Genomic DNA, 21,749 nt, shown 5'->3' on the forward strand with positions numbered 1-21,749 from the left:
AGTATATCATTGTAGCTTATTTTAAACCTAATAGTTTGTACCTCTTAATCCCCTACACCTATTCTGTCCCTCCGGCTTCCCTCTTCCCACTGGTAACCACTAGTTTGTTTAATATATCTGTGAGTCTGTTTCTTTTTTGTTATATTCAGTAGTTTGTTGTATTTTTTAGATTCCACATATAAGTGATATCATGGAGTATTTGTCCTTCTCTGTCTGACTGATTTCACTTAACATAATACCCTCCAAGTCCATCCACGTTATTGCAAATGGCAAAATTCCATTTTTTATAGCTGAGTAGCATTCCCCTGTGTATACAGACCACATCTTGTTTATCCAGTCATCTGTTGATGGACACTTAGGTTGCTTCCATATCTTGGCAGTTGTAAACAGTGCTGCTGTGAACATTGGGGGTGCATGTGTCTTTTCAAATTAGTGCAGGGGGTTGGATATACACCCAGTAGAGGGATTGCTGGGTCGTGTGGCAGCTCTCTTTTGAGTGTTCTGAGGACCCTCCACGCTGTTTTCACGATGGCTGCACCAACTTACATTCCCACCCACAGCCACACTTGGAATTCTTGACCTGTTTATTATATTCTGTATATTTTCTCCTCCCCTTACCCTATCTCCAGCTGTCACTTCTTATATCCAGTATGTTTAGAAACCAGATAAATGAGAATTGTATTTAAAATTAAATTGAATGGGCTTAGAGTACCAACTAGGTACTCCTCATTTTAGAAGTTTCAGTTTACGAACTTTGGGCCATTTGTTTTGCCTGTTAACAGGTAACTCTTGGTTATTGTCTCGTTCTTGACTGAATTCTAAGATATCAAACAGTTGAAACGTTGTACAGTGTAGACGCTGAAGGACCTAGAGTAAAGGAGCGTCTGAGTGATGTGGACATTTCTTCTCTCCAGAGTATTAAAAGCAGTTCTTAATCTGGATCCCCCCTGCCTTTCTGGCCATACTTTCACCTGTCTGCTCTGCCTCTTCCCCGCTAGATGTAGATAGGCTCCCCCGAGGGCTCCCCCACGCCTCACCACATTCCCTACTACAGTCGGCTACTCTATTTTCCAGACATTCTCCGTATTTTCCTTCCTCTCATGGTCCTCCTGTCCTTTTCTACCTGGTGAAATTCTTCTCATCCTTCAGTAAACAACTCACATGGCCCCATCCTCAGGCCCACTTCAACATTCCTTCCTATGTTTTCCAAAGCATTTCGTACATAACATCCTTCACACAGTTTAAGAAGTGTTCATTACTGGTCTAACTGATAGAATTTACCAATAAGCTAAGTTTTTCTCAAATTTTAATATATATCAGAATCTCTTGGATGTAAAAAATTAGACCCCTCAGAAAGTTTGAATCAGTAGATTTGGGGTTGAGTCTGGGAATCTGCCTTTTTTTTGTCTTTACAAGTGTATTTGTTAATTCTGATACAGGTTGTGCGAGGACTATACTTTGAGAAACCAGGGCCCAAGTGGTGAATGATTTCCTTCAGGGCAAGGACTGTGACTTAACTTTTGTATTCTCAGGGCCTGTCATGTATTGTAGATGGTGCTAAAGGAATGTTCCCGAAGTGGGGAAGGCCTTTCAGCGTGTAATGTTTGAGTGGAGACTCAAGTTCTTGGCAGAGCCTAAAGAGAGCTTTTTTTTTTTTTTTTTTTTGGCGGTACGCGGGCCTCTCACTGTTGTGGCCTCTCCCGTTGCGGAGCACAGGCTCCAGACGCACAGGCTCAGTGGCCATGGCTCACGGGCCCAGCCGCTCCGCGGCATGTGGGATCTTCCCGGACCGGCTCGCAAACCTGTGTCCCCTGCATCGGCAGGCGGACTCAACCACTGCGCCGCCAGGGAAGCCCCTAAAGAGAGCTTTTAATAATGGTGTAAGAAATAGCATAAGACAACATTTCTCAAGTTCTTCCCAAAACACTTCTGCTAGGACTTGCTTTGTGGGAAGAGGATCTAGGGGAGTCAGATACTTCTGGAAAATGCTGCCTATTGGATCTGCACCCTCCACCCTTCTCAAGTCATACTGAAATATTCAAGCTTCTGAGAAAATTCTGCAGCAAAGAAACCCTTTTAATCCCGGATATTTCGACCTCTAACTAAGCGTTTCCCCCTTACCCTCTTTTCTCAGATAATACCTTTTCATATCTTGCAGAATTAAGTGTTCTAGGTATTCTCTTTGGGAACTGCTCACAGCAAAAGTAGAACCGCAGGAATTGGCAGTTTTTGCAGGGGCATGGCCTCTACTTACCTAGAATTGGGCAGTCCATGTTGGGAAATAATAAGAAAAGAGATAAAGGAATTGGGGAATGTTGAGGGAAAGACATTTTTTCATAGTAGACTCTAGATTTTTATTTTTATAATTGCTCTAAATTGTCATGTTCAGTTGTAAGTATTAAAATGTCTTAATAGGGAGAAGTAATTCTAGGTGTAGTATAGACTACAGCAGACAGCTTTGAGAACAGAAGACTTGAATTCAGGTAATGTTTGTTGAAATGCAAAAGAAGGTATTAAGTAGATGAAGGATCTGTAGGGTCTGGTTACTAATCAAATCTGGGAAAAAAGATCTGGACATGTCAATTCAAAGTTCTGATTTACCTGCATACTTTCTGCATATATGTTTAGTCTACTAAGGTGAAAAAAACACACTATATTATTGACAACTGAAAAGATATACAATAGCAGGGAGTAGTTCCTATAAGTTTTTGGAATTTGATTTTGCTTATTTTTTGTTTGCATTTTATATTTTCTAGTAGTAGGGTAACATTATAATATGGTTTACCATCTATCTAGAAAGAGTCTATATAGAAATAATTAAATTGAAATTATAGGCAAAAAGATTATTGCATAAGTTTTTCCTGGAAAAATTAGATTCTCCTCTTTAAGTAAAGGGAGAGCTGCAGGACAAATGGTCAACTCTGAGTGATTCAATTTGACAGGCTTTTTTATCAGAAACTACTTAGTGCTAACAAAGCAGATACATCTTTATATTGTAACACATTTAATTTAGACAATGTGGAAGTTCTTTCATATTACATCATAATGTAAAGCAGGTTTATTAGGCCATGAGAGTCATAGAATATTTAAACTTCATGTAAAATATAAAACCTAACTTTATCACTAATTTATGCAAGAGGGCTTAAAATAACTATCAAGGAGGCTTTATTATAAGATTAAATTTTTTTTTAAATAAACTAATTCCATGGAACATTTTGTAGTGCTCCCTTGGTAATGTTCATACCCAGTGAGCAGAGAAGGTGCCTTTAAGTTTGGAGAGTTAGGACTCTGCCACTGAGTCTATTTCTTGAAAATATAAAGTAGTACGATTGGATGATAGAAATGAATATCAATCAGAAAGCCAAGTGAAAACAGATATTTCAGATATTCAGATAGGGCCTTAATACTTCTTCCTTTTTATTGTCTTTCCAGACAAATGACCATGGAAATTGACTCTCAGCAGGATGGAAGTATACCAGATTCTGTGGCAGAGAGCGAATCTGCTCACATGCAGATGCAGACTGGTCAAAATTCAATCCCCACTTTAGCTCAGGTAAACTTAATGTAGGCAACAGGCAGGCACCAATGAAAATTAGCCTGTATGGGAATGAGAATTGTGTGCAGATTCTGTTTTCTTGCGGTTGGTCTTAAGTTTCCCCTATTTCCCGGTTATCAGCCATTCTTACTGATTTGACTTGGAAGAGAAGATACGTGTTTGAATTACTTTTGCATTGTAACAGACACTATGTAAAGGAAAAACAAAATCCCCTCCATAGTATGTGTGTAATCCTAGTATCCATAGTATGTAATCCTCAATTTATTATTCGAGAAGTTCAGTAATTCCACATTGAATTCAATTCAGTAGTTTTATATTCTTAGCTATAAAGATGGCAGAAATCTTGCCATTTGTCCAGTGTATATTTGGTTTAATCTTTACTTTCTTTTTAGTTAGGTCTTAAACTTTGAATTAGTTTCATTTAGAGACCACTGATATGAGTTAGTGTTTGTTTTTCAGCTCTTATTTTTGGATATCTATAAAAATATGTAGTAAAAACAATCACATTTATTTAGTTCATCAAATACTTACTGAATCCTTCCTGTATCTAGGCACTATTCTAGATGTGTGGGGTATGTATTTCCTGGCCTTGACATCTCACGGTTTAGTGGGGTAGAGGTGTTTGAGGGGTAATTCTCGCTGTGTAAGAAGTATTGTGGGGAGGGAGGAAGATGCAAGAGGGAAGAGATATGGGGATATATGTATTCATAGAGCTGATTCACTTTGTTATACAGCAGAAACTTACACAACATTGTAAAGCAATTATACTCCAATAAAGATGTTAAAAAAAAAAAAAAAAGAAGAAGTACTGTGAGATGTTACATAGGAATGATTGAGGCGTGCAGCGGGGGAGCAGCCGGTTGACCAGGAGTGCTTTGTAGAGGATTTTACTTTTGAGCTGGACACAAAGCGTGAGTAGAGGTTGACGGGTGGAGGAGAGGGAAGCGTATTCTAGGCCAGGGAAGAATGTACAAAGGCAGAGGATGGGGGTGGGAGCTGCAGCGTTGAGGCCAAGTGGAGCCGCGTGTCTGGCCTGGGAAGTTGAGCTGGTCAGGGTAAGCAGAGGGTGGTAAACATTTGGGAGCGTGGACCATCCTGTGTTCTAAATGTTCCTGAGACATTTTTCAGTGTTCACTGTGTTTAAGACACCAGCGACTGTGTGCGGGTTGGATGGGGACCTCAGCGAGCTGGGAGCGGGTTGGGGGGTTGGGGGGTGGACATCATTTGAGTGGCATCATGGTGATGTGGGGTGCGAGCAGTGGAGAGACTCCTGCAGTATCTTGAAGGGAGAATAGAAACGACCGGATGGCTGCCTGGAGAGCCCTCGGGAGCGCCAGGCACCTCCTGGGTTGTCTCCGGCCAGACTGGCTCCTGTGAGGCCTCTATTTTCCCAAGACACCCACGCACCCAGCCTGCTTTTCTTTCCTCTTTCAAGTTCCCGACACCCACTTGCTCCCTGGGGTTTTCTCCTCACAAGTGCTTTGTGGAGCTACATCTCCATGGCAACACCCTTCTTTGTTACCCCGGAAAACAAGCATTCAGACCTTTGCTATTTTTTAAGAAAGCAGCCTTTTTCTTATTAAAAAAATGCATGTTCATTGTACAGAATTGATAAAATGTGTATTATTAGAAGAAAATTAAAGCTAACTATAGTCTTAACATCCAGAAATTTAATTGTTGTTAGCATTTTGGTGTTTATCCTTTAGTCTTTTTGTCTGTGAAAATAGAAGAGAATGCACATATATCTTTTGGTGAATTGGGGGTGTTCTAGAGTTTTTATAACTATGATTCTTGGTCTATAATTCTGCCTTTTTGCTGAAGTGGTAGTTGAAAGCAAATCTTCCTTCTGCCGCCACTTCTCTCCCTTTAGGTACTGGTTTCCTGTCCTCCACACATGCAGTTTCCTCCGGCCTTCTGGGCCTGCACAGTCAAAACAACAGATCTCCATTGTCTAACAGTGATAGTTGGCAGTTCTGAGGACCTTCAGCCGGGGTGACACCCAGCCCTGTGAGCCTCAGTCAGAAGTTGCTAAAGAGGTCAAGTAATATGAAGTCCAAAAAATAACCTTGGATTTATGAGGTTTTGGAATTGAATAGGTCCAGTGAACAGAAACCTAGCTTTAGTAGGTTAGAGAATAAATAAGAGGGAGAGGAAATTGGAAGTATAGATTCTTCAAGAAGTTTTTCTGTGAAATAATAGATAAAGATGGGTCTGTGAAACAAAGGAGTGAGAACTGGGGTGTGAGAAAGCTGGGAGTGTTAAATAAAATAGAAGGGGGGAATAGAGGCTTGTGAGAAGGCTGAATCACAGAACTAGAAAAAGGCTGTGGTTTACATTTACAATGTTTATTACTTCCTTAAAAACCTCAAATATATCAAATGTGGATAGTCATTAAATCTGGATAGCGAGTTCATAGACCTGCTATGTTATTCTGTTTTCTCTATATTTAAAATAGTTGATCAAAAAATAAATTATGGTTTTTGTCTTTCACATACTAGGAATGTTAAGAGATTAAGAAGAAATCTGTATGCTGAGTCATTGATTCTTTTGGTTAACTAAGAGTTATCCTCCATGGATATGAGGCCATAAATCCTCTATGGATCATGATATTTTGCAGAATTAGGACACAGTTCTTAGCAGTCAGAATTTTCTAAACGTAATTATTAGTTTAGATTCTTGTGATGCCTGAAGCAGTTTATTTATGAGTATTCATTATTATTATGCAGTATTATATAATAGAAGGATTAGAAAATCAAACTGAAATTTTATTAAGCCTATAATGTATGCTAAAAGTGACTGACTCTTCTGAATAATTCGCAATGTCATTGTATGTACTTGCCACTTACTTCATTTAAACTAGAGGACTGTGAATTCTCAGATGTTTTAGACTTAAGTTCAGGTTTGTGTAAAGAGGAATTTATAACAGTTACTTTCCTTTTTACATGGTCTAATTATCATTAAGTAGTGTCGGAACGAAGGGTGTAACCAGAAGGTTCAGGGTGTAACCAGAAGGTTCAGCGGGTTTGATCATTTGCCTCTGGTCATTTGATAGTGGTAGTTTTGAGTATCCTGGCCTTTCCAGAGCTTCTGTTAATCAAGTTAACACTGAAAATTGTCCCAGTTACGAAGATCTGAAAACTTGAGCTTGCTCTTGGCCCTCACACCTCTGCTCTGCTGACTGATTGAGGGAGGCTGGAGTTCTCAGTTTTCAGTTTTTCTGTTTTATAACTTCCCAGGTATCAGTGGAGCCTTTCGCTTCTAACTGTATCCAATAGTGAATAGAAGTCACGTGGTGACAGTGTCAAAGGGCTAGAGGCTGGAGTGGCAGATCATCGAGGTTGAGTACTGTGACTTGGATTTCTTCTTGCCTGAGTTAGTTTTTAAAGTAGATTTGTTTGTTTGTTTATTTAATTGAAGCTGGAATCTTGTCTGGTAAGTGTGTGTGTTGATACATATATAAGACTAGATTCTACCCCCATCCCCACCCTTCCCCCCTGGAAAAACTCTTGGTGGTAAATGGAAGAGTCTATTTTATATAACCAAGCCAGGAGGAAACCCTTTCCTAAAGCTAAAACGGTGAAAAGCAAAATTACTGTATATACAGGTAGTTTTTAAAATAATACAGCCTTTGGAAATAATATAATCCTTAAATGGGTAATGGGAAGTTATCATTTCTTTTGTGATGAAAGATTTCAAACATACACAAGAGTAGAATAATTCTCCCGCATATATATGTAGAAACTTAAAAATTACTAAGATTTGGTAGCACTTGCTTCATTTATCTTCTTTTTTTTCTTTTTGTCGAAGAATTTTAAGCAGCTCTGCAGATCTCAAACATCACGTCATGTCATTCCTACTTTCTTCTGGGTATGCAGCTCTTAAGAGGTTACGAACATTTTCCTATATAACCAAATGTCATGATCATACCTAACAAAATCGAGCATAATTCCTTGGTATAATATGCAGTCCATGCTCGCATTTCCCCATTCATCTCACAAATGTGTAATCTACTCTGAAGGCAACAGTGGTAGCACCTTGAACTTTTCTTGTTCCACGTCTCTTGGGAATTAATAATGCTGCCATGAAACTCAGGGTGAGCGCGGTAATCCAGATGGAGCCTCAGGAGACGATGTGCTATCTGGAGCTTCATGCCTTATAGCTGCTGATGCAGCCTGTGGCCTGAGTATGACACCTCGAGTTGGAAAGATAAATAACCCTATTTTGTAAATGGCCAATTCTCGAAGTTTCAGCACAGATAGGAAAGGAAAGGTGAAAGGAGCAGAATCACAGGGGTCATAGAGCTGGAAGGAAACTCGAGATATCAGGGTCAGCGTAGTGCTTCGAGAGAGTTAGTTCTAATATAAAATTTAACCTTTCCGAGAACCTCTGTATTTTTGGAAACAAGGAGACTCTGTGGAGCAGAGGAAGCCACTAGGGAATGTTGTTCAGAGATTATACTCTGCTAACCTCCTTTCTTTTTTTTTTTTTTTTTGCGGTACGCGGGCCTCTCACTGTTGTGGCCTCTCCCGTTGCGGAGCACAGGCTCCGGACGCGCAGCCTCAGCGGCCATGGCTCACGGGCCCAGCAGCTCCGCGGCACGTGGGATCTTCCCAAACCGCGGCACGAACCCGCGTCCCCTGCATCGGCAGGCGGACTCTCAACCACTGCGCCACCAGGGGAGCCCTAACCTCCTTTCTTATCCTCTCTGCTGTAAATGCAAACAGTACGTAAAGAAGCATCTTAGAAGAAAGCAGGCCTGGCGTGCAGTGAGGGATTGGAGTAGGAATGATTTAACAAGGGATAGGTTTCAGTGTATGACTTGTGTGTTTTCTGTTTCAAACTGGTGGAAAATTGGAATGGCATTTCTCATTATTTTGGCCAGCTGTGCCAAAAATCCATGTTCTTGGTCCTAAGTAGGACCAGGAAGAATATGGATGGCTATCGAAAAAAAAAGCAACATGCAAGCAACATTTGCTATTGATAATTGGTCAGCAACATCATATTTGTATATTAAAGTTGGTCTGTATCATGTTAGGTTGATTTGGTATACTTACTGTCGGCTGAGTACATCTAGTTCAAGCTCAGTGTTTTGTCCTGGTTCTTTATTGGCTGCATTGGACCTTCATTGCTGCGCGCGGGCTTTCTCTAGTTGTGGTGTGTGGGGGCTACTCTTCGTTGCGGTGCTCGGGCTTCTCACTGTGGTGGCTTCTGTTGTGGAGCGCGGGCTCTAGGCGCATGGGCTTCAGTAGTTGCAGCACGCGGCCTCAGTAGCTGCGGCTCGTGGGCTCTGGAGCACAGGCCTAGCAGTTGTGGCACACAGGCTTAGTTGCTCCATGGCATGTGGGATCTCCCCGGACAAGGGATTGAACCCGTGTCCCCCGCATTGGCAGGCAGATTCTTAACCACTACGCCACCAGGGAAGTCCAAGCTCAGTGTTTAATTGAATCTTGTTTTTTAAACCTCAATATGCTGATTCCCTGACTTGAGGGGCTCTTAACTGAAAGAGAAGAAGTTCCTCTTAAGATTTTGAAATAAAAATTTTCATTTTATTGTTGACTTTCTATTGCTTCTTAATTTTATGTATTCCTTCCCCTGGTTATTTTTAATTGCCCTAATTAAAATTTTTTGAACATAACATTTGTATTCACTTAGAATTAGTTCTAAAAATTAACAAAAGTTAGGAGGAAAAAAATAGAACAGTGAATTTTTTTCAGTAAATGCTAAATCTTTGTTGTTGCTTAGTCAACTAATGCAAGAAAATATACTGCTTTGAAATGTAACTCATTCTTGAAGGTAATTCAAGGTTAAAGGGATATAAGTAAAAATAATTTGTGAACTGTTAATATTAGTCACCATTTTATTCAATTTGAATAAGAATTTGTTATATAATCTGTACTCATATTTTGATAACTTTGTGTATAATAGCTAACAGATTTCTTTAAAGGTTGGCTTTTGGCTTTAGAATATACTCTGTGTTTTCATCCCAGTGTGTTAAATGATACTTTTCTTTTAATGAAAATCGGTGTTTCAAAGGTAATTTCAGTAGGTATAAAGCAGTCAAAGTCAAATTTCAGAAAAAGGTTTTGTTTTTATACACCTTATAATCAGAAAAAAAATGCGTACAAATCTGTTTTGGTGTTTGAGAGACTGTTAGAGATTTTCTGTCATTTGTAATGATTTTCTATGAGAGTTGGGTACTTTTTGTTTGATGTTCAAGTCTTCCTTCTTAGTTTTAGTAACAGGTAGTTTGTCGCTAGTGGTAATGGCAAAATAACTGAGAATAAACAGTTATTCTCTTTATCCTTTTCTCTGACTTTTTTCTAGTTAAAGAGTAGGTTGGGGGGAGGAGATACAAGGGAGCTGTTGTTTAAGGGGTATAGTTTCAGATTTGCAGGATGAAAATGTTCTGGAGATCTGTTTCACAACAGTGTGAATATACTTACTACTGAAGGGTACACTTAAAAATGGTTAAGATGGTAAATTTTATATTATGTATTTTTTACCACAATAAAAAAAACAAGGGCTTCCCTGGTGGCACAGTGGTTGGGAGTCCGCCTGCCGATGCAGGGGACGCGGGTTCGTGCCCCGGTCTGGGAGGATCCCACATGCCGCGGAGCGGCTGGACCCGTGAGCCATGGCCACTGGGCCTGCGCGTCCGGAGCCTGTGCTCCGCAACGGGAGAGGCCACAGCAGTGAGAGGCCTGCGTACCGCAAAAAAAAAAAAAAAAAAAATATCGTATCAGGACTTCCCTGGTGGTACAGTGGTTAAGAATCCGCCTGCCAGTGCAGGGGACATGGGTTCGAGTCCTGGTCCGGGAAGATCCCACATGCCGTGGAGCAACTAAGCCCGTGCGCCCCAGCTACTGAGCCTGTGCTCTAGAGCCCGCAAGCCACAACTACTGAGCCTGCGTGCCACAACTACTGAAGCCCTCGCGCCTAGAGCCCGTGCCGCACAATAAAAGCCACCGCGATGAGTCGCCTGCGCACCGCAACAAAGAGTAGACCCCGCTCACCACAACTAGAGAAAGCCCGCGCGCAGCAACGAAGACCCAACACAGCCAAAAATAAATAAATTTATAAGAATATATTGTATCAAAAATTCATTCTAAAGTAATATAAATCTATTTATGCTTAAATAGGCCTCCAGTGGGTATAGAGAAGAAAAGCTGATATGTAGTTGTTTTATAAGCAAAGTTCTGATAAATTGGTATATTTTATTTTACTAAATTTTATTTATACTAAATTTTTGTACTTCAGATTTATTTTAGAAATTTTAAAACGTTGCAAGCATTCCTTCGCAACATTTTGGCTCTGAAAATCTAAACTAAAATTTATTACTAGATTTTTGATTTCATGGTGAGACCAAGTTTCATTATACTGTTTTTTTAGGAGCTAAATTCTTAGACTTTTCTATTTATAAACTCTAATCTTTGGACTAAAACTGAAAAAACTTAAGGATGCAATTTGGTCTGGCCATGTTTTGTCACTGATTCAGATTTTGACTTCTACTTTCATGCAAATCCTTGATTCTTCTTTCTCCACCTTAATTTTGAGGAATATTTTTAAAAATATTTTAATCTTTCCAAATCAAAGGATTAATATCAATACATGTAAATTAAGCTCTACATACTTGACCAAATTATTTAAATGAAATGTAACAATAATAAAAATAACAAGAGTGAGCGTTTATTGAATATTCAATATGTGCCAGACGCTGTTCCATGCTTTACACATATAGCTCAGCTCTCACAACAGCTCTGTAGAAAGGTACTGTTTTTTTTCATTCTCTTTTGCACTTGAGGAAACTAAGGTACAGAGAGGGTGAATAACTTGTCATAGGTCACACAGTTAATAAAAGGCAGAACCCAGGCACCTGGCTTTAGATTTCATTAAGCATTTCTATTACTTGTAATACGTAGGTACTCAGTGTTGAACCAGACCATTTCAGATAGCATTACCTGGGAAAATGCATAGTTAGCAAAGAGTAATCATAAGTATATGCTACATCTAGCTACTGTATATATAATACTATATATATATGCACAGTACTATGCAGTAACTATTGTATGTATACATATATACTGTATACTGTTACTCCTTCATTATTTAGTGGCAGATAAGATAGTATCATATTTAGATCCCAACTCAGCTTCTGACCTTGGATATATGAAGAGCATAGAAAAGTTAAATTTTATCCATTTTGATGTATTAGTAACTGGTCCATATAAATCCTGGCACCAATAGCTAGTCTGTGTCTTGAGCAGTAATTCTGGGGCCAAGAGTACAGGAACACCCAGAGCTTTAGAATTATGTCTTATAAACTGATGGGGAAGTCAGTCTCATTGCCTTTGGTAAAATCAATTTATTGAGTATCTTCCTGGCAATAAGTCAGTTAATTATCATATCCACCAAATGTGGGGCAATAGTTATTGCTATTTTTTATGTGTGGAAAAAAAGTACATAAAATCTGCAGTCTTAAGTTCAGGTGTACAGTTCAGTAGTGTTAGGCATATTCACATTGTTGTGAAACAGATCGCTAGAACTTCTTCATCTTGCAAATCTAAAACCCTATACCCATTAAATAGCAACTCCCGTTTTACTCCTCCCCTCAGCCCCTGGTAACCGCGATTCTACTTTCTGTTTCTATGATTTGACTACTTTTAGATCCCTCAGATAAGTGGAATCATCAATATTTGTCTTTTTGTGACTGGCTTATTTCACTTAGCATAATGTCCTGAAGGTTCAGCTATACAGTATGTGATAGGAATTCCTTCGTCCTTTGCGTGTATATACCACATTTTGTTTATTGTTACTATTTTTTAAGGTTGCTTTTGCTTAGTCAGTACTCTTTAGGACTTATACCAAGTGATTGGTAGAAGAATTAAGGTAGAATAATTCAAGTGAATTGCAGTTTTCTGCATAGACATTCCTGAGTTGATTTTGGTCAGAAATAGATTAATATGTAGTTTGGAGAATAAGTGGTTTTAGGCATTCATTCTGTAGCTTCTGGCTTTTGGCACGTGCATTTCCTATTCATTACTAGAAATGATGTGTATCATTGTTAAGAGTCCAGTGTTTGCCCTTGTAAGACATCTGCTGGGTAAATGCCATTTTTGGCTCAGGATCTCACTGCAACTTACTTCACTATGTACATTTACTACTTTGTAATGCAATTGGCTAGAAAATTATGATCAGTTTTAGTTTCAGTCTTACGGAAACCAAGATATAAGATTGATTTTTAAACAACTAGAGCTAAAGGATTTTTGACTTCTATAAAGGTCATGTACGTGTTCATAGTCTTTATAAATACAAGTAAAACATCTAGTATTGGTTAGAATATAAAATGACGCTCCAAGTACTATAAATAGGAAATTATAAGGATTAGCTAGGGAAAAATTTCACTAGGACATTGTTTTTCAAAGCATAGGAACCCCTAATTTTGTCATCACTGATCATCACAGTGATCACCACTGCTTATTGGAAGTATTATCAGACTATATAATTAAGAATGAGTTGATTCCGACATTTGCTTTGCTTTCAAGAGGGGAATTTTTTTAAAGAGACATAATATTTGGCCATTTATAATTACAGTACCAGAAACAGAATCCACTTCTCCCTTTTTAAATTCAGGTTATAGATTTCAGATAGTATTTCTTCATGCCTTATACACAAAGGATTCAAAGATCATATTATAGTTCTAACAATTTTAACATAGTAAATATAAAAATATCCGTCTTACGTGGCCAACTCTGTTATCAGTGTTTTCAGTTGATATTCACAAGGTAAAATTTAACTCCATTGATTTTGGCAATTTGTTAGCTACACTGTTTAAAAAAAAAAAAGAAGAACCTCAATATGGGAAAGAAAAACACTAAAGACACTAAAATGATACCAATTCTACATTTTTCTTTTTGTGTTTGTCTTCACTTAGCACAAGTAAATACAACTTTTTTTTTTAAAATGAAGTGTTTTGCGTCTTCATTAAAGTGTTCACATTTAAAATATTATTTTCCTGTTTTCAGCCTTAAAATATTTGAAATATTCTTTAAATACTTCTTTTTTCCATAGAAGAAACAGACTGTTGAGAATCCTGTCTTAATACACAGAAATCAGTATAGTTTTCCAGCTTCTCACATAGAGTGTTAATTGGGTTTTCATTGTAGTCCTTGGAATTAAAATAGGTAATATATAGATCTGACTTTTCAGGCAGCAGAGTTGATAGCGAAGTCTGCTATACCATGAATTCACATTTTTTCATCCTTTATTAACTGTCTTAAATGCAGGCTCAGTGGCTCTGTGACATCATAAACCCCATCATAAGGGAACCTAGCTACAGATTGGAGCAAGTCCACTAGGTGCTAATCAAATGCTGTGTTACAACATTGTGAGGTTTTCCCAGTTATGTGTCATTAGAGTTTTTTAAATTGCAAAGCCAAGTAAGGCTGTCAATTGCATCATCTTAATTTATTTCTTCAGATTAACTATTGTCTATAGTGGGGTTTTCTGTAGATGTGGTGGCATCAGCACAATCTATGTTTCAGGCATCCTATAGAAGAGGATTATTCTTCAGGGGATCAGGAAGAAAAGGTAAACTATGTCTACTATGAGTTCATTATACTCACTTTTAGAGCCTCATAAAAAGAGGTATAAAAATTATGAAATATAAAATACATCCATTTTATGTGCTTGTTTTTTGAGCAGTTGCCTGCTTGGTTGTTGGAATGTGATGAATATAGATCTTCCCATGGCTTCCTTTCCCACTTTTCTTTATACAGTAGGTATACCTTAAGTAGCTTCCTTCCACCCTCCCGCCACCTCATCAGTTACCCTTCTTTGTTTTTCTTTTGAGAATTTAGCACCACCCCAAATTATGTTTTTGTCTCTTCATCTGTTTTCTGTCTCCTGATTGAGGAGAGCAGACTTTTCGTGTTCACTGCTATATCCCTGCTGTGTAGACTGGTCCACAAGGCAGGCTTCCAATAAACATTTGTTAAGTGAACAAAAGAATGAGTTAATTCATAAGTATGACTTGTTTCTGTGAGATTTACTTCTTAAAAAGTTTTGGAATGAGTATATGATGTTTATAAGAAAGATCTGTTTCTACGTGAAGTATGCATATTTTAGTTGAAGTGAACTAAAATTTGTGTCTCTATCAGTAGTGTCCTTTAAGAGAGACTTAATTCCCTTCTCTTTCCAGAGCTTCTTTAGAATTCTATTTGCACATTGTGAATAAAGTATAGTAGTCTTTATAGGTTGCTTTTTGTCAGTGTATCTCACATCTTTATTTCCTGAGCTCTAACCCAAGCATCAGTCCCATGATTCTCCTTGCCCACTAAACATTTGCAACTGGTTTCCTCCCATTGCTTTCACCCTAGCCTGCCTAAAACTGAATCTGCCACCTTGCACAAAAACAAAAAGATGCTTCTTTATTTACCCATTTTTGGCTTTGGGGCCACCATGCATGTTCTTGAATCATTGCCTGAGTTCCTTCTGTGCCATCTGTGGACCACATCCTACTTCAAGGGCGCCCTGTATTTACTTGTGGCTCATGTGATCAATAGAATAATAATAATGATAAGATGTTAAAGGTAGGGAGCCACATGAATTTTTTTCCTATGAATGATGATGTTTATCCTGTTAACTCTACCAGTACAGTTAGTTACAAGCTTAATGCTAGTCACAGATCAGTTTTGGCAAAACCAGTAAGAATGTAGAATGCCTGACAGGTTCTCTAGATCTAAGAGTGTTGTTGTTGTTTTTTAAGGATACATTGGAATTGTGACTCTAGGGTATGTCACTTGTGCTGCTTCTCAGCCTCTATTTCAACAGTTTAACTAAAGAGTTGTCTCATGAGCTTTTTGTACTACCCAGAGTTCAGACGTAAGAGTTTTCACTGTAGTTACAGATTTGTATAACTCATCTCCAGAATTCTAGGAATACAGTTTTGTACTAGTGGGTACAGCTCCCTTTCTACAGCAGGTTTTCTTCTCACTAAGCCTTTTTGATAGAGCGTTGTTTAATAATTTGAAGTCCTGAAAATTACACCCGAAAGACAATTAGAGCAACTTAAAGCATGATTTATACTTATCAAAACCCCATAAATCTTTCTTGAGTTGTTCTTCAATTCTTCAAAATATCTAATTTCTTTGAAGCTGGTCATTTCCCCATGAAAGTGAATGTGGCACTGTCTGCCATCTCAAGCCACAGGTCCAGTCTGCAGGAATACTAGTAATACTCTTGGGTATAATGTATATTCTGTTTTGCTCAATCTCTGCGATACGAATGCTCTATCAGCGTTACTATATACGGTGGTTTTGGCTGTGCTGCTGTGGTGGAGCTGAAATTGCCGCCTGCTTCAGCACTCTGCGCTCTGAGCTGTGAGCAGGGCTTACCTAGGGGCTGCGTGAGGATAGAGCAGTAGTTTTCAAAATGTGGTACAGGGAGGCCTGGAGGAGACTCCAAGGACCCAGTATTTTCCAAATAACTCCCACATGGTGTTACACAATCATGCCTGGAGGTTTGGGATGACAAACCTATTTTCACGGTAATACTAAGATTTATTTTCTTTTTTTCTCTGTATTGGCATTTGCCCTGATGGTGCAAAAACAGTTGGGGGGTAAAACTGTTGGCACCTTAGCACGATCAAGTCAGTGGCAGTGGTGCCGAACTGTCATTGTGGTCTTCACTACATTAACTTGCAGTTTTTTAAAAAAATGTCAGTTTCACTTAAGACTGTCCCTGATGAATCAGCAGACATTACCAATTGTATTAAATCTTGACCCTCGAGTACATGTTGTTTTAATATTCTGTGCTGTGGAAGTGGGACATTCACTGAAAGCATTTCTGCTGCGTACTGAAGACCAATGGTGATCTTGAGAAAAAAACACTTGAGTTATTGAATGAGAGGCAAGAAGAACTAGCTGCATTCCCCCACCCCCCCAAACAGAACATCATTTTTCTTGCAATAATGGCAAATAGCCAAACTATGACTGTTCAGACTTGAGTATTTGAAAAACATTTTCTCAAAAGAAAATGAGTGGATGAATCTAGAGACTGTCATACAGAGTGAAGTAAGTCAGAAAGAGAAAAACAAATATCGTATATTAACGCATGTATGTGAAACCTAGAAAAATGGTACAGATGAACCGGTTTGCAGGGCAGAAACAGAGACACAGGTGTAGAAAACAAACGTATGGACACCGAGGGGGGAAAGTGGCAGGGGGTAAGGCGGGAGGGGGGTGGTGTGATGAATTGGGCGATTGGGAATGACATGTATACACTGATGTGTATAGAATGGATAACTAATAAGAACCTGCTGTATAAAGAAATAAATAAAATGAAATTCAAAAATTCAAAAAAAAATGAAGTAAGCTTGTCACGTCAAGGAAAACAATTAACAGTATTTATTGCCAATGATGCAATTCAGGCTTTTAAGCAGCAGTTTTGAATTTTGGAAAATCTCCATCTGCCATTTTGAGCTTGATAGCTTCCCAGTATTTATAGTTTTCTGAAGAAGTTGATGTTGATTTTAATGAATGTGATTTTCTGATAGTGTCTCATGAAATGTGTCAGCGTTTGGGAGATCTACTTAACTCAGTGAGCCAGTATTTTCCAAATAACTACCACATAACGTTACAAAATCATGCCTGGCTAAAGAGTATAAGATAGATCAATGTATAAGTATAAGGTAGATGAATGGATTTTAACGTAACTAAGTTTTCAGATTCCACATGGCCACTAACCTTTAAGAAACAACCACTTGCTGAATTTTGGTGTAGTATCAAAGAAGAATACCCACATTTCTCTGAAAAAGCCATTGAAATACTCCTCCTTTTCTATTTATACATGTGTAAGAGGCATATTTTATTCACATACCAATTAAAATAACATATTGCAACAGATTCAGTGCAGAAATAGGTATGAAAATCCAGCTGTTTTAAGTTAAACCAGACATTAAAAGAATTTGTAAAAATGTAAAACATTGACACTCTTGTCATTAATTATTTTGTCTTGGAAAGTAGTCTTCATAAAATGTTATTTATGTTAGCATGTAATGGCATTATTGTTATTTTTAAGTGAGTTACTAAGTATTTTAAACATTTCTCAGTTTTAATTTCTAATGTGGTAAATATCAGTACATATAACCAACAGTGGGCTGAGCTGGCTTGTGAGAGCCGATTGTGTACATCTTTTTCCAGCTTTGTGTTCAGTGTCACCCATTGGTAGCTTGAAATCTGCCGTAGTAGGAGTATTGAAATTACAGAAATCTGCAAAAGTTATCCATAGCATTCTCCCTTCCCAGGAGCTGCTTGTGCGTTTACAGCGTCCTGCTGGATATAAATCACATAAACAAAAGTTATTTGAGGTCATCAGTAATTTTTAAGAGTGGAAAGGTGTCCTGAGACTAAAAAGTTTGAGAATTGGTCATTTGGCAAAGGAGTACCCTTTGGCAGTTGGTTCACAAAGAGATGGATCCTTTTTTATAATTCATACAGGGAACATTTGTAGAGTAAATCTAGTGGTTTTTAAACTTCTGGTTGTTAAATCTGCTGGCTCCATTGTGGAATGCCCTTTTTCTTTCCCCTGAAATCTAAAGTAGGCAATAAAACTCCAGGAGCAGGTGGGCTGAATTTGCCCCTTGGGCTACATGTTGGGTGTCTCCGGCCCGGTTTCTCGCTTTTCTGTCCAGCTATTACCCAGGCCACAGCAAGGCCCAGCTCAGTCGGCAGCTTCTACACAAGGCCTCCACTTGTTGTTCAGGCCTATACTGGTCTTTCGGTTCTGTGCTCCTGTGGTTTTCATGACCTGGACAATGGAGCAATTAGTTCTGTACTGTTTGTGTGCTGTTGTTTCTTAGGTGTTGGTTTTAGCAATTCTGCTTTCCACCCTAGGGCACCTAGTTCAATGCTCTCCGCATAGGTTCTCTTGCATGGATAGAAGAGTTTTTACTTTTGGATTGCCGAAGAAGTTTAACTTCCAAGAGAATGATGTTGTAAATAAATCTAATTATTTGTTATAAACCCAGTTTTTAATCATTCTTTTTAAAGTATTAGAGTAAGTAGATTGGAAATGATTGGTTTTCCTTAAAGTGAGGTCCAACGGAAGCTTTCTTCAAAATTTGTTTTAGATTCTGTGGTCTGCCACCACTCATGATAGAAACTAGTAGCTTCTTTCATGTCCAAAGTCTTCGGTGTTCTGAGTTAAGTCATAATGAATAGTGAAACTTAGTAAAATGAGGCAAAGTTTGTAAGATTACACTGGCCTCTAGGACAGTTGTGTACTAATTAGAAACTTGGCAGGTTTTGAGTCCAGAGAAGTGAAGGTTTTATTGTGTTTTACTGGTAGGGATCTTTGTCCAAAGCACCCCAAGGTAGCTGGTAAACGGCTGTTCTCTCCTGTCTGTGCAAGCCAAGTGATGGTTCTGGCCCCCCTGGATGCTCGAGTTGGGGGGAAAGAAGTGTGCCAGGGCCACATAGGCTCCAAGTCATGAGCTTTCTCTGGTTCAGAGGTGCGAGGGGCATGAGAGGTCCTGGAATTTCTTTGGCCTGTGCCCTTTTTGTGACTGTTGGGGCATAAAAGTAACCGCAGTTTTCATCAGTATAGAGACAAGGCATTAGCTTGTGTCTGGAGTAATATGATAATATCATATGTCAGAAGTTTCATTTATTAAAAAATAATTTACCATCTTTAAGTTCTGTCTCCGATTTCTCTTAAGAAGTTAAGGAGGGTGGTTTATACTCTGGCCTAAAGAAGGCTTCACTGTTAGCAGTTGTGAGGTCGCAGTGAGGTAGTTTAACTGCTTTAGAACTTTGTGCTTGGAACATTCTTAGCCACCAAAGCATGGGAACCGACAGTGAGGAGCATGGGTTCTTTAATATCTGTCACATCAGAGAATGACTGTTCCAGGACAGTAACCATCTCCTAATGGTACGTACCCCAGCTTGCTTGTCATTTCTTAGAAGCAGGAAAAATAGGCCAGTCATAATAGTGAATGGTATTTCTTTAAGAAAAACGTAAAGAACCAAGAAAAGGTCCAGCCTTAATCCTCAATGATGATCATTTTTGCAGGTTTCTGTAGCTGGGTCAGGCACCGGAAGAGGCTCCCCAGCTGTAACTCTAGTACAGTTACCTTCAGGCCAAACTGTACATGTCCAGGGAGTATTTCAGACACCACAGCCATCGGTTATTCAGTCACCACAATTACAGACTGTTCAGGTTAGCTTCCTTCCCAGATGATTTGTCTTGGACTTTCTTGAGCTTTTTTTTTTTTTTCTTTCACTAATTCATTTATCCTCATTTTCTTTGTGTAGCTTTGATGCTCAGATCTTGTTATTTAACATTTAGACGAATTTCCTTTTTATGTGTGAAGTGCATTGTGCCCTGCTAGATACATAGATTTGACTCGAGTTGTTTTATTGTCAGCTCTTAATTTACAGATTGAGTCATTCTCCTTTAAGTTGTTGCTCTCTGCTCACACTTAGATTTGTTTAGCAATGCTCTCCAAAGATGCTTAAAAGTATTTTGAGGATTCTTTGGAGATGTCTGATAAACATGGTAATGTAAATATTGTACTACTGATGCTGTTTTCACCAGTACTCACATTAGAGTGTAGAAATTTAGGTTTATTGTTAATTCAATATGTGTGACATGATATTATTGTTACTTGGTGTTACATTTATACATCAGATTAAACTTTGGGTTTTTTTAGACGTGGTTAGTGTTGTGGTTGCGATCCAGAGATGTGTTTTGTTATTTATTGTCATCAAAGTTGGTCATAAATTCTTAACATTTCTCAAAGCTAAAACATTTCTTTGCATCAACAGATGTAAATTATTAAGTATGCATTTTTAAAAGCATACTTTTCTCTTCTACTGAATTTATGTTTGTTCCTTTTTAAGGTCAGTTTGTTTTTGTCCTTTAAATGTTGAAATTATTTGAACCTAATTGATGACAAAAAGATCTCTGAGGAAAATGTAGTTTCTTATACTTAATCAGTCTTACCTTTTTCTGCATATTTGAATCCAGTTTGTTGCAGAATAAGGATGAGAGTTGCAACATGACACTTGAAGTAATAATAAAGCCACATGCGTTAAAAGCTTGGTTATCTTTTCAGCACAGGTGTCTCTCCTGTCTTTCAAAAATGTAAGAGTGATTCTCAGTATTGTCTTTTTTTTTAATTTATTTCCTGCAATGAACTTTGATTCCAGGACTTTCTGACTCTTTCTGACCCTAATTATAAAGCAAGAAAGTTTTTCCACTCTCCTTATTGTATTATGACTTTTATTGGGGTGCAGATATCAATATTTCTACTTAGTTTTAACCTTGCTGGTACTGGAAGAAAATGTCTCATATTCAGTAGGCTCTTTTGGATTTTGTTAAATGGATGATATGGTTATCTTTGTAGAGATAGGTGTCTGTGGATCTTGTGTTAGAATTCCTACCTGTCGAATGATGAACTTCAGTTTTCACTTTCTAAAATAATAGCTTATCTTGCATAAGGGAGTTGTTATGATTGTACAAGAGATGTGTGGAAGCCCACTTTACAGTGATAAATATTTGGTGATGATATATGGTTGTCTGATTTGCAGCGGCAGTTTCTCTAATAAGTTCTCCTCATGGATGAGTGTGCTTATGTGTAGGGTGTTCATCACCAGAGATGCAAGGTCATACGTGTAGGTGAACAAATATGTACATCCATGTGCCTTGGGAAGTATATATTCCTGCCTGCATTGTTGGTATTTTAATAAGCCTTTTTGATTGTGCCCAAATCAAATTCCCATATAATTGTAATATTAAGTAAAGTGAGTTTTGCAAACTCAGAACTATCCTAGCCCCTATGATAGATGGCTGAATATATTGAGAGCAGTCATGTTGTAGAGAGATTCATTATTTTAGTTTCCTGACTTTCTTTACTATTTGTTATTATACTATTACTTGAAAAAATGAAATTGTATTTAAAAATCTGATCTTTCTTTTAAGGAGAAATTCCTTATTTTGACCTTCAAGACCTACTGCCATCAAGCCCACCCCACCTACTTCTTGTAACTTTAACCAGGCTTGTTACCCACGTGTTTACCTGCTTAAATATTCTTTCTTCTTTGGACCTATCTAATGTCTAATTTAAAGACCCAGCAGCATAAGTCAGCAGTGGTATTGTTTTCTGCCTCTGTCACTCCCTGGCTCACCCACTGCT

At 38.3% G+C, this 21,749-nt stretch overlaps 1 protein-coding gene across 17 annotated transcripts in view; it reads left to right on the forward strand.

Annotated features, from left to right (window-relative positions):
* The window catches only part of CREM (cAMP responsive element modulator), a 65,213-nt gene that overhangs the window by 14,342 nt on the left and 29,122 nt on the right, over positions 1-21,749 (forward strand). For 9 of the 17 annotated variants that reach the window (XM_060293175.2, XM_060293180.2, XM_060293196.2 and 6 more), the window contains exon 3: positions 3,433-3,553. In XM_060293175.2, coding sequence (XP_060149158.1) covers positions 3,433-3,553 — 121 coding nt within the window. Of the gene's footprint in view, positions 1-3,432; positions 3,554-19,624; positions 19,772-21,749 lie in introns of all 17 variants that reach the window. The other 8 variants (XM_030837027.3, XM_060293172.2, XM_060293171.2 and 5 more) reach the window with 1 other exon arrangement.

The sequence above is a fragment of the Globicephala melas genome, chromosome 2, assembly GCF_963455315.2.
Source record: "Globicephala melas chromosome 2, mGloMel1.2, whole genome shotgun sequence".
Classification (NCBI taxonomy): domain Eukaryota; kingdom Metazoa; phylum Chordata; class Mammalia; order Artiodactyla; family Delphinidae; genus Globicephala; species Globicephala melas.